The sequence below is a fragment of the Magallana gigas genome, chromosome 5, assembly GCF_963853765.1.
Source record: "Magallana gigas chromosome 5, xbMagGiga1.1, whole genome shotgun sequence".
Classification (NCBI taxonomy): domain Eukaryota; kingdom Metazoa; phylum Mollusca; class Bivalvia; order Ostreida; family Ostreidae; genus Magallana; species Magallana gigas.
Genome location: NC_088857.1, coordinates 53,573,442 through 53,587,345, shown reverse-complemented (window position 1 = coordinate 53,587,345; position 13,904 = coordinate 53,573,442). Strand labels below are relative to the sequence as shown.

The following is a 13,904-nucleotide window of genomic DNA, read 5'->3' as shown; positions in this document are numbered from 1 at the left end:
GTTAAACATTGTGTTGTAAATTTAATCGGCAGGGTTTTTTTTTGTATTATTACAATCGGGTTTGTTGTCGGGTTGGGCTGTTTAACTGTTTGGTTTGATTCGGGGTACAGAAGACGGTAAGAAATGATATTGTGCATAACAGTGCATTGTTTTCACAAATTTTTACCAGCAAATACAGAATAGACTTGGCGAAATTACAGGACATGAAATAAAGAGTATTATTTTACCTATTTTGTATTTAATTTCTATAAAAACTATATAGTTTTAATTTCCTCTGTTCTTTTATCTCTGATTAAAGCATGACATCTCGTTTACAATAGCTCTGAAATAGTTGTGTGCTTGGAAGCTTTCATAGAATAATACAAACCGGTAGGGGACGTGTATTGCTTATGCAATACTCTCAGAATGCTTGTTATGAGAAGATTTACCGACATCGTACTGGTCTGAAATTGTGTCTTACTGGAGGAAAGAAAGTTACATAAACACAAGTATTGAATATTGTTACTCAAATTGTCTCAAAACTTAATATATATATATATATATATATATATATATATATATATATATATATATATATATATATATATATATATATATATATATATATATATATATATATATACACACACACACACACACACACACACACACACACACACACACACACGTTTTAGGCTTCGAATCCCACTCTGATTAACTAACATTTACAATTTTACCGTGATTGATTGAGTAGTTAGTCTACACTAGTTTCACTTTGTCTCGTTCTATACGCCATCTGATTATGGATTTCACTATTCCTCTCGCTGTTTCAGAGACGTGTAGCTGTAACGATGGGTACATTGGCGAGGATTGCTCTCAGAGCCTGCAGACCCCGCCCGATCAGATCAGCGTGCCCTCCTACGGTCTCTGCGACCAACGGTACCGACCGTGTCAGACCCAGAACATCATCGGAGTCTTCCATAAACAACCGGTTGCCCTCGCTGAGCATTTCAAAGTAAGACTTTATAGTTTTTTTAAGAGCCTAGATATTTTAAATCATATCATGAATTTCACCAAATAAAGTGAAACAATATATTATACGACTTAGCATTAAGTTATATACAGATTTATATACACGTTTTCGTGTTCATTTTCAACTATTCAATAAATTTATCATCAAGTATTCATTAAGTGATTAATAATGCTCTTACAAGGTACTGAAATTATTAACTTTGCCTTGAAATTATCGATCGATAACCCCATTATTTACGATGATTTAGGCTACAGAAAACGGCAAAGAATACACAAATTTTTCCGTCATGGCAAACGTGACGTATCGCCAGATGAATTTGATAACCGTTACCATACCAACGGTCCCTTCGTCGTCAAGGAAACGACGGTCCACAGACGGGTCTATCGACGGATGGGACATAAGCTTCAGCTACGACAACTCGACCTTCAGCAACGCCACCTCCATTGTGGTATACAATGGAGCCACCGAGTCATGTGACTACACGACATACACATGCACCAAGGTAGGGGCTGCCATTTTGTTTTTATCAAACTATGATATGTAACTTTTTTTCAAGAACTGAAACAATACTTTTGCATAGCAAACCAATTCAAGAATCGAGTTGTTCTAAAACCTTATCAAACCATATTTTTTTCAGTTGGCAGTAGCACCGGAAACAGGTAAATATACTCATAAATTGATAGAATTAAATTCCCCTATTTTCGTATAGAATTTATCTGAGTTTAAAGAGGCATGGCCATGACTTTGGTCAAATTTATTTTTCAGTTTTAGCTCATCTGAGCTGGAAGCTCGAGTGAGCTATTCTGATAACATTTTGTCCGCCGCCCGTCTTTTCCTGTTTTTGGTTTTCAAAAAATCAATGCATAATCAAAAATTGATGAAAGAAAATATGTGAACTACGTTTTCTTATAAAATGAATAAAATAGTGAACGAATAATTCTAGGTACGACATAAGAACAAAATAAATACATTTGTTACCGCTTGAGGCTTCCGTAAGAAATCTCTATAGAAAATTGACAGTCACGTTTTGACATATCATTAAAATCTTTATTTTATGATCACAAAAGTTTTAATATCAGATAATATAGTTTGTTAATGAATTTCGCCCGCTGCGCTCGGTATAAATGCCGCAACATAATCACGGTGTATGAATTTATATTATTAATGAAGAAAACATTAAAAGCTAAATATAGTATCTATATATTGATCTTGTAATAATAAAATTAAGTCTTTAAACTTTGCAAATTAGCTTTTAAGAGCAAATGAAGCAAGATAAGGTCCACAACCGTTGTTTTGACGTGACCACGTAAAAAGAACAACATTCAATAACTACAGATAAAAAAAATGATTCATTATATTACACTAAAGAGAGACTATATAAGTAAAAAAAATAATGAATTATGTTGATATCAAACAAATTGTAATCTTTTGATTGTAGAGGAGAGCAGCTCGACGGCGGCGATAGCGGGTGCGGTGGTTGGTGTGGTGGCGGTGGCGGTTATCGTGGGAATGGTGGTTTACATCAAGGTCATCAAAAAGTGAGACATTGTTTACAACATACTTCAGAGTACTAGTATCCTAAAGAATGCTAAAAATTGTTAAACTTTGCTATAGACCGATGTTGGTTTATCATCACATCAAAATGTGAGACATTGCGTACTAAATCAGGGCTTAATTGACCCATTTTGATACAGGGTCCTGTACCCTTTTGATTGAGAATTTTTCGTCGAAGAATTGCTCTTTTTTGAAAAAAAGTTTAACAAATATGTCTCAATGCAAGTTGGCAAAAAATAACTCTATACAGTTTCCTTGGTATTCATGTGCATATTACTAATATAATCATTAAGTTAATGTTTTCATCATAATAAATCAGACTTAGCAGAACACTCAGATATTTTAATTGACATGTATAAGAATGCCTCACTCAGCATACTTTCAAATTCGGCATCCTAACTTTTCTAACACATCGATATCACGACACAGTTTTAAATTTTGGGAATGAAAAAAACCCAGTCATTTTTAAATTGGGATTGGGTCTTTTTACATGACCCGCATGCAAGGGAAATTATGCCCGTGAATAAAATCACCCTGAACAATACATGTAATTGTTTAACGTTTGTTATAAACAAAAATTGCATATATGCAATGTACAGTTATGTATGATTGCATATCAGATAGTCACGGTCCGTATGGGGTCAAAAACTGTCCGATATACTGTATATAGCATATATCGTATTTAAAGCACTGTCAATAAAATGTAAATTTCATTATTTTATTTGTTAATTTATGTCAAAAGTACAATTTTCAAGGATAATAGCGCTGAAACAATCTAATAACAAGAGCATAACCATATCTAGATATGCAGAGACAGAGCTCACTCGTTAGTTAACATTGGATTGTCATTTGCCATTGGAAAAAGGAATGATGTCCTATTACCAGTTAATATCGCTTTTGTGTTTGATATAGGAAAAGACCAAAGTCTGCGAAAGTGTCAAACCAGGATAGAGAAATGCTGACCCGTGGAGCAGAGGAGGGGGGTTCCCCTCGCCCCCCGTCCGTCAACACCTGGGTGTCAACCAGAAAATAATAACAGGACTCCAACTGAAACTAAACGAGAATCTCCAGCAGCTAATTAGCATGTTAAGACGTTTATAGCATTTATAGCCTCCACAGGCGAGACGACTCGGTAAAGTGTCTTTACCATGAGATATGTTTTATTTCATTTTTGAAAAAAAAATCAATTTAGTGATGTATTCTTTGTTAATATTTCTATGGAGTTGTTCTTTGAGTTATTCATGTTTTGTATGAAAAACTTTTTCCTAATAGCTTTGATCGATGGGTACGATTTTTATGTGAATTAATGAGGTCCATTTTACACGCATGGGACAAGTGACGTTTTAGTTTTCATAATTGTTTATAACTGAATTGTTCTACAGATAACAAGAGGATAATCATTTTTTTATGAACATGACGCAATGCGTTACTAGTGCTCTAATTTCTGGCCTCGTTGATGCTGAATGTGTCTTTGTGCTTTTAATGACAGCCATCAGGACACCAAAATGTTGAACTGAAACCCAAGGGAGAGGCATTTAACTTTATAAAGGGCGTGGTCGCCATCATAGTAAACTATTAATAATTAATAACTTTATTTTGTGAGAACAGTAATCAATAGGTTGCTCATTTTCCACCGCAACATATGATAGACTGGGTATTTATATCGGTTAATAGGCACTTCCTCCTTACGCATCGAAATTTCAAAACATCTTGTTTTATTCGTCAAAAATATCGAAATGATTTATATTCAATTTCCAGTGCGATTCATTACAGCGTTTTTCTTAATGTGTTATAAATTCAAATTTTCCTGTTGCAAAATGATTTTTCTGTATGTATTCAGTCACCTAGAGCGAAGGATTTTGAGCATGCAATATAATCTTGATTTACATGAACTACTAGTATATGTGTCCATGCAATTAGCCGTCCAAGTTAAACTCATGAAATATCAAAATGATTCATATTCAGTCGCCCGTGGGTTTTTCTTAATGTGTTTTAAATTCAAATCTGGTTATTAAATGAATTTGATGTATGTATCCAGTGACGATGCAGTAGGGCGTGTGATATATTGATTTCACGTGCACTGTGTATTTCTGTCCAATTAGCTGTCCAAATTAAACTCATGAAATATGATCCCTCCGTCCATTTAGAGATCTACATATGTAGCAATAATACTGGTTACTTTCTATGATATGTTATTGTGATATTTTGATTTTGTAATATTTATGAATATGTTTTAATATTTTCATATCTCTGTTAACAGCTGGTCTGTGTATAAATACATTGATATGAAATATTTTTTTTAATTGGAATGTTTATGCTTATGAAGGGTGTACTTAATTTAAGAATAAATGTATTCACATTTATCACTGGCAATCAAAAGGGGAAAAAAACCCATCAATTGTGCATGTAATATTTTTGTTTGTACAATTTCACCATGCCATTGAAAATAACCAACTGTTCTCTTCAATATAATAATAATCTGAATGCACTGATATTCTTTGTTTCTCTTGATGGATATTTTTTTGCAAACCCGTGAACGTTGTCCATTGCTTTCAGATTTAAACCAAATGACCTTTTTTGTTGAATATATTTGTGTGTATAGAGTATGATATGTAATGTACCGTTAACGTTGAAGCATAATGCCTTGCTAATACATCTCACTTCGTAAAAGAAAAACAACCATTTTGTTTCTATTCTAAAGAAATGGCGCCTGGGCAAAGGCTGACATAATAAGGATGACATTGCAATATATATAACACTTGCATAGTAAAGTCACGATGTAATGAAAATTGGAGAAAAACGGATTGTATGCACATAAACATTCAGTTTAATTTCTGTAATTTTACTAAAATCTACATTAAGTTTGATTCCGTCCGCTGCTGAAAAGATTAATCTTAATTTTGTTATTTTTTATTTATTAATCCTGTTTTTTATAGTATGCTTATTCTGAAGAGAATATTATATTTTAATAAAATAGCATTATTTTTATGATGTTTGTTATACGATGCACACAAGGACGGTTATTTTAAATGAAAGAAAAATAATCTCTTTAAAATTTAACTCTGTCAATTGTGATCCAGAAAATCTGTTTTGAATGGCTCAAACAAGACTTAGCGGGAAAAAGAAAATCACAAGGAATCGCTTCATTGAAAATGCATGAAAAACACAAAAAAAAATTCAATTTTTGTTACAGAGACTTGCTTCAATTGGTTCCAATAATTGCAATGAAAAATGTTGAAATGTTCTTCAAATTTGCGTTTTAAGTAAGCAACAAATGTGTGAAGTCTTGAACAGTATGTGAGAAAACTTTTCAGTAAGTCACATTTTACTTTATCTGTTTTAAACAAATATTAAAATTTTGAAATTGTGTTGGATCATCTTGTCCCACATTTGTCAGAATACATGTGTATCTTCAGTAGGTGTGGATTAGACACCATATGTATATACAGAAACCGGTCTATTACGTAATACACAACCAGTTTCAGCAAACATTCATGTAACGTGTTATTCGATAGTTATCATTTTACTACTGTAGATTTATATAACGCAATAAGGTTATGCAATATTACACTATATACGGAAGACCAATGTTACAAATACCATATATCTTTGACACATTAAGCGCAAAGTCAGAACATCTAATTTCGGTTAATTTAGAAATAACACAAAAGCTACATAACACAATAAACTAAAGACCATTTAACTATTTTGAGCGAGAATTCTTCTTTTTGTCACTGGAATAACAATTGAGTATATTGTATGACGTACATGCCATGGCTGGTCGAAATAATGTAATATAGTGTAAAATTAAATTCTTACGACAGATGAACCTTATCAAATAAAACAGGTGAAGGTTACTCCACCCCTGTAAAGAAAGCTGTATTGAACTGGGTAAAGGAAACCTGGTAACATACTGTTCAGGGTGCGACACCTTACCTGATATTGCGAAAGTTTTAACATAACTGTGGGACAAAACCTTTCCTGGTAATAGAAGGTGTCTGGCATCAAATTATACATCGTCATCTTCAAACTTTTTGTACGTGAATAATGTCCAGCAGGCATGCTCAAGAAGCTGTCGTAGGACGGTGGTGTCTTAAAGGAACTTGGACACGATTTTAGATCAAAAAAATTATTTTTATTTTTTATGTATAAAATGGTTTACTGGTGAATTTTAAATGATTGACCAAAATGTTTAATGTTAAAGCCAAGTTACAAGCAAGATACAGAGGTAAGAATTGGTTGTTATGTAAACAAAGCTCGAGTCTTATAGTTGTTTACAAAATATGTAAAGTAGAGATTTACCATTTCTTTGACAAAATGACATGTAAAAAACAATTAAAACTAACTCAATATCTTCATAAATACTATTATCAACAACAGAAAGATACATTTGATTGAAACTTACACCAATACAACACTTAGGTAAAAAATGACACCATTCAAGCTTTGTTTACAAAACAAAGATTTATGAACCCTGTATCTTGCTTATAACTTGATATTTGACTTTCAAATTTTGACATAGCATTATAAACTTCTATATTTATCAGTACAAACATTGAAAATGGAAAAATAAGTTTTTAAAATTTAAGTCAAATCATGTCCAAGTCCCTTTAAGTACGTCTTAGGATACGTCTTAAGTCTGATTTTCGGAGCTCTCCTAACTTTAGGAACCGCCATAACTTACCTTGTCCTAAGACCATTCTAAGGCTGTAAAATCACGTATTTTGGGGATATTGGGACAGTTGTGAAGCTTTTTTTATGACTGGTAGAACAGTATTTTTGTACAGTTTTAACATTTCCGACAAACCTCAAATGACTAATCCGAGAGGGGACATAGTCATTATTCTATCATGTATGTTCATTTTGTTTAAAATTATGTGGATAGGGACACCGAATCCCCCCCCCCCCCCCTTCCCCGTTGCGACATGCCTGCCTGGGAGCTGATGAAATCAGTGAAAATATTATTATGTTTTGCAAATCCCGTCACTGTTTGACGAATGAAAATTATTCACTTATTCGTAATATCTACAATGTACACAAAGTAAGTTATATCAATTTTCTTGATTACTTTTAATTTGGATAATTTATTCAAAGAAGATGGGTGAATAAGGCATGTAAACTGCCCATATGAGGATAGAAAAGATACTTTTAAATTAAAATATGAACAAATCTCATAATTTCTTTCTCATTTATTAAAAACGAATGTATATTTACTATAACCTTTAAATATGTTAAATATTTAGAGTAGGTTGATTTAAACTGGTGTATGCGCGTCAGAACCTACAAATAGTGTCAGTTTAAGGACTTCAATGCCTTTTCTTTTATAGAGTGGGTCTGGGCTCCATATTTATGTCATAGTCTATATGAAGTTTAAAGGAAATAAAACCGATTTTAATCAACATAAATATGGAGAGATGACCCACTATACTTTAAAAATGTCATTTTGTATCCCAACAATTGAACGTTTAAGAGAAATACAACAAGTCCGTGAATTCGTAGTTGAAGTTGCATTTAGCATTTAACAATGATGTTTGTTGTGACTGAAATGTCTCAGTGGTTAGAGCACCAGACATTAGGTAACAGTATAGACCTAGGGTTTTTAGTTTGTGGGTTCGATACCACCAAAACTTTAGAATCTTATTTTTTTTTTCGATTTGTTAAAATATTCAAAACTGAATATAGTTAGAAATCGTGCTTTTGTAAACTTGTAATATAACATCGTATAGTATATTTGGTTGGGAAAAATTAATTTGAAATTTTTTTTACAACAAAAAACCAAATGGGCAGTTGCGCTATCTTGTTCCCCCATCTTCTTTCATTGGCTTAAAAGTAAATTTACATTGGTTTATATTTATATAAGCCATGCGTGATCATTCTTAATTTTTAATCATTACATTCTGGAAAAATAGTCTTTAAAAATTCGATATTTTGAATAAAGTTTATCAGGGTAGACTGATCTAGAGTCGGACATGATCTAGAGTCGGACAACTTTTAATTTGAATAAATTTAGGTCATTAAATGCACCTAAACTTGTAATATAACATCGTATAGTATATTTGGTTGGGAAAAATTAATTTGAAATTTTTTTTATAACAAAACCAAATGGGCAGTTGCGCTATCTTGTTCCCCCATCTTCTTTCATTGGCTTAAAAGTAAATTTACATTGGTTTATATTTATATAAGCCATGCGTGATCATTCTTAATTTTTAATCATTACATTCTGGAAAAATAATCTTTAAAAATTCGATATTTTGAATAAAGTGTATCAGGGTAGACTGATCTAGAGTCGGACATGATCTAGAGTCGGACAACTTTTAATTTGAATAAATTTAGGTCATTAAATGCACTTGGATCGACTTAATAAACACATATCAAACTTTTGAGAGTTATCTTTCTTTCTTTGATGACGATAACACTGTCTTTATGACGCTTGACCTTTAAAAGTACAGAGCTTCGGTAAATTCGAAGATCCGCTAGGTAATATTTTAATTGATAGAAGTTATTAAACTTTGCACAACGTAAAGATAATCGATTTAAATGGTTTTGATGCAAAAATATCATACATTTAGTATTTTGAAATCAGAATATTTACGATTTTTCTAAAATATTTTATTTTGTTTTGATAAGTTCAAGTTCAGAGGAAATAGACAAATGTGATCTTAAGTCGGACAGAAAAATTCAGGAATTTGATGCATAGTCGGACACTGTCCGACTTCATATTAACCTATAAATTTACAAGGAGAAATTGTTTGGAGATTATGAAAATATTTTGCCTATGTTTACCCCATTTACATAGAAAATTTAAAGATTAAATTCTTTTGAAAAATAATTAAATTTACATGTATAAAGAAAAAGACGTAAAAATACTGATTAATATGTATTGGTGGAAAGTGAAGAAGTTGAAATGCATACTAATTTGTATTGACTGAAAATATGTACATGCGCGGATCTTTAGACGGGATTCGGGGGGTTCCCACGACCCCCATCCCCGGAAAATGAAAAGTTATTAAATTTACATAGTAAATTTATCGTAAATATGACTCGAATAACCCCCGGCACTCCCCCAACCAAAGAAAACATGTGCAATTAATATTCGTGCCCCCCCTCCCCCTCCCCCCCCCCCCGGGAAATTTTTTTTTGGATCCGCGCATGTTGTAGGTTAGAGAAAATAATTCACATGAAGCCTAAATTTTAAAATTTCAGGGTTATAAAAAACGTTATCATAAGAAATATTTTTGCTGTTGGCATGCATCACTGGGAGCCTCGAGAATTAGACGTGGTTCATTACTGTTAATGAGTGCCCAATAACCCGAAGGACGAATGCGCTCTGGCTATTTACGCAGATTCCGAGTGTAGGAGAAGAGTGGCCTACTTCAAACGGGAAGACAGCGCCGTCCTTCACACGCTCTTCAAAGAACACCTCATGGAATGTCCATGTTATGTGAAGACCCAAAACACCCAGTGTCAAAATTTTCCATCCAAAAAGGGCCAATGCAAAGCATTTTTCAGTTTTAGCTCATCTAAGCTGAAAGCTCAAGTGAGCTTTCTGATCACATTTTGTCCGTCGTCCGTCTTTTCCTGTTTTTGGTTTTCAAAAAATCAATGCATAATCAAAAATTGACGATAGAAAATATGTTTTCTTATAAAATGAATAAAATAATGAACGAATATTTCTAGGTACGATATAAGAACAAAATAAATACATTTATTACCGCTGGAGGCTTCCGTAAGAAATCTCTATAGAAAATTGACAGTCACGTTTTGACATATCATTAAAATCTTTATTTTATGATCACAAAAGTTTTAATATCAGATAATATAGTTTGTTAATGAATTTCGCCCGCTGCGCTCGGTATAAATGCCGCAACATAATCACAGTGTATGAATTTATATTATTAATGAAGAAAACATTAAAAGCTAAATATAGTATCTATATATTGATCTTGTAATGATAAAATTAAGTTTTTAAACTTTGCAAATTAGCTTTTAAGAGCAAATGAAGCAAGATAAGGTCCACAACCGTTGTTTTGACGTGACCAATTTAAAAGAACAACATAATCAATAACTACAGATAAAAAAATGATTCATTATATTAAACTGAAGAGAGACTATATAAGTAAAAAAAAATAATGAATTATGTTGATACCAAACAAATTGTAATCTTTTGATTATAGAGGAGAGCAGCTCGATGACGGCGGCGATAGTGGGTGCGGTGGTTAGTGTGGTGGCGGTGGCGGTTATCGTGGGAATGGTGGTTTACATCAAGGTAATCAAAAAGTGAGACATTGTTTACAACATACTTCAGAGTACTAGTATCCCAAAGAATGCTAAAAATTGCTTAGACCGATGTTGGTTTAACATCATCAAAATGTGAGACATTGCGTACTAAATTTGGGCTTAATTGACCCATTTTGATACAGGGTCCTGTACCCTTTTAATTGAGAATTTTCCGTCAAAGAATTGCTCTCTTTTTAAAAAATAAGTTCAACAAATATGGCTCAATGCAAGTTGGCAAAAAATAACTCTATACAGTTTTCTTGGTATTCATTTGCATATTACTAAAATAATCATTAAGTTAATGTTTTTATCATAATAAATCAAACTTAGCAGAACACTCAGATATTTAAATTGACATATATAAGGATTCCTCACTCAGCATACTTTTAAATTCAGCATCCTAACTTTTAAAACACATCGATATCACAACACAGTTTTAAATTTTGGGAATGAAAAAAAACCCAGTCAATTTTAAATTGGGAATGGGTCTTTTTACATGACTCGCATGCAAGGGATATTATGCCCGTGAATAAAATCACTCTGAACAATTCATGTAATTGTTTAACGTTTGTTATGAACAAATATTGCATGTATGCTATGTACAGTTATGTATGATTGCATATCAGATAGTTACGGTCCTAATGGGGTCCAAAACTGTCCGATATACTGTATACAGCATGTATCGTATTTAAAGCACAGTCAATAAATTGTAAATTTCATTATTTTTTTGTTAATCTATGTCAAAAAGTACAATTTTCAAGGATAACAGCACTGAAACAATCTAATATCAAGAGCATAATCAGATCTAGATACGCAGATACAGAGCTCATTCGTTAGTTAATATTGGATTGTCATTTGTTAACTTTAAGACTACATGGAAAAAAGGAATGATGTCCTATTACCAGTTAATATCGCTTTTGTGTTTGATATAGGAAAAGACTACAGTCTGCGAAAGTGTCAAACCAGGATAGAGAAATGCTGACCCGTGGAGCAGAGGAGGGGGGTTCCCCTCGCCCCCCGTCCGTCAACACCTGGGTGTCAACCAGAAAATAATAACAGGACTCCAATAGAAACTAAACGAGAATCTCCAGCAGCTAATTAGCATATTTAGACGTTTATAGCATTTATAGCCTCCACAGGCGAGACGAGTCGGTAAAGTGTCTTTACCATGAGATATGTTTTATTTCATTTTTGAAAAAAAAAATCAATTTAGTGATGTATTCTTTGTTAATATTTCTATGGAGTTGTTCTTTGAGTTATTCATGTTTTGTATGAAAAACTTTTTCCTAATAGCTTTGATCGATGGGTACGATTTTTATGTGAATTAATGATGCTCATTTTACACGCATGAGACAAGTAACGTTTTATTTTTCATAATTGTTTATAACTGAATTGTTCTACAGATAACAAGAGGATAATCATTTTTTTATGAACATGACGCAATGCGTTACTAGTGCTCTAATTTCTGGCTTTGTTGATGCCGAATGTGCCTTTGTGCTTTTAATAACAGCTACCAGGACATCAAAATGTTGCACTGAAACCCAAGGAAGATGATTTATATTCAAGTCCCAGTGAGATTCATTTCAGCGTTTTTCTTAATGGTTTTAAATTCAAAATTAGCCGTCCAAGTTAAACTCATAAAATATCAAAATGATTCATACTCAGTCGCCCGTGAGTTTTAAATTCAAATCTGGTTATACAATGAATTTGAGGTATGTATCCAGTGACGAGGAACAATGCAATAGGGTGTGGGATATAATGATTTCACGTGCACTGTGTATTTCTGTCCAATTAGCCGTCCAAATTAAACTCATGAAATATGATCCCTCCGTCCATTTAGAGATCTACATATGTAGCAATAATACTGGTTACTTTCTATGATATGTTATTGTGATATTTTGATTTTTAATTTTTATTAATATGTTTAAATCTTTTCATATATCTGTTAACAGCTGGTCTGTGTATAAATACATTGATATGAAATATTTTTTTTAATTGGAATGTTAATGCTTATGAGGGGTGTACTTAATTTAAGAATAAATGTATTCACATTTATCACTGGCAATCAAAAGGGAAAAAAACCATCAATTGTGCCTGTAATATTTTTGTTTGTACAATTTCACCATGCCATTGAAAATAACCAACTGTTCTCTTCAATATAATAATAATCTGAATGCACGGATATTCTTTGTTTCTCTTGATGGATATATTTTTTGCAAACCCGTGAACGTTGTCCATTGCTTTCAGATTTAAACCAAATGACCTTTTTTGTTGAATATATTTGTGTGTATAGAGTATGATATGTAATGTACCGTTAACGTTGAAGCATAATGCCTTGCTAATACATCTCACTTCGTAAAAGAAAAACAACCATTTTGTTTCTATTCTAAAGAAATGACGCCTGGGCAAAGGCTGACATAATAAGGATGACATTGCAATATATATAACACTTGCATAGTAAAGTTACGATGTAATACAAATTGGAGAAAAACGAATTGTATGCACATAAACATTTAGTTTAATTTCTGTAATTTTAGTAAAATCTACATGAAGTTTGATTCCGTCCGCTGCTGAAAAGATCAATCTTAGTTCTGTTATTTTTTATTTATTAATCCTGTTTTTTATAGTATGCTTATTCTGAAGGGAATTTTATATTTTAATAAAATAGCATTATTTTTATGATGTTTGTTATACGATGCACACAAGGACAGTTGTTTTGAATGAAAGAAAAATAATCTCTTCAAAATTTAACCCTGCTGAAAAAATATGTCAATTGCGATCCAGAAAATCTGTTTTGAATGGCTCAAACAAGACTTAGCGGGAAAAAGAAAATCACAAGGAATTGCTTCATTGAAAATGCATGAAAAACACACAAAAATTTCAATTTTTGTTACAGAGACTTGCTTCAATTGGTTCCAATAATTGCAATGAAAAGTGTTGAAATGCTCTTCAAATTTGCGGTTTAAGTAAGCAACAAATGTGTGAAGTGTTGAACAGTATGTGAGAAAACTTTTCAGTGTCACATTTTACTTTATCTGTTTTAAACAAATATCTAAATTTT

The 13,904-nt window shown here is 32.5% G+C and overlaps 1 protein-coding gene across 3 annotated transcripts in view; it reads left to right on the top strand.

Annotated features, from left to right (window-relative positions):
* LOC105345749 (streptococcal hemagglutinin) overlaps positions 1-13,520 on the top strand; it is a 30,468-nt gene extending 16,948 nt beyond the window's left edge. For 2 of the 3 annotated variants that reach the window (XM_066083542.1, XM_066083541.1), the window contains exons 18-22: positions 813-994; positions 1,260-1,514; positions 1,650-1,671; positions 10,741-10,843; positions 11,776-13,520. In XM_066083542.1, the coding sequence (XP_065939614.1) occupies positions 813-994; positions 1,260-1,514; positions 1,650-1,671; positions 10,741-10,843; positions 11,776-11,896 (683 nt within the window). In that variant the 3' untranslated portion in view covers positions 11,897-13,520. Of the gene's footprint in view, positions 1-812; positions 995-1,259; positions 1,515-1,649; positions 1,672-2,450; positions 2,551-3,478; positions 5,553-10,740; positions 10,844-11,775 lie in introns of those variants that run through there. The other variant, XM_066083543.1, reaches the window with a different exon arrangement.
* Positions 13,521-13,904: the final 384 nt, after the last annotated feature.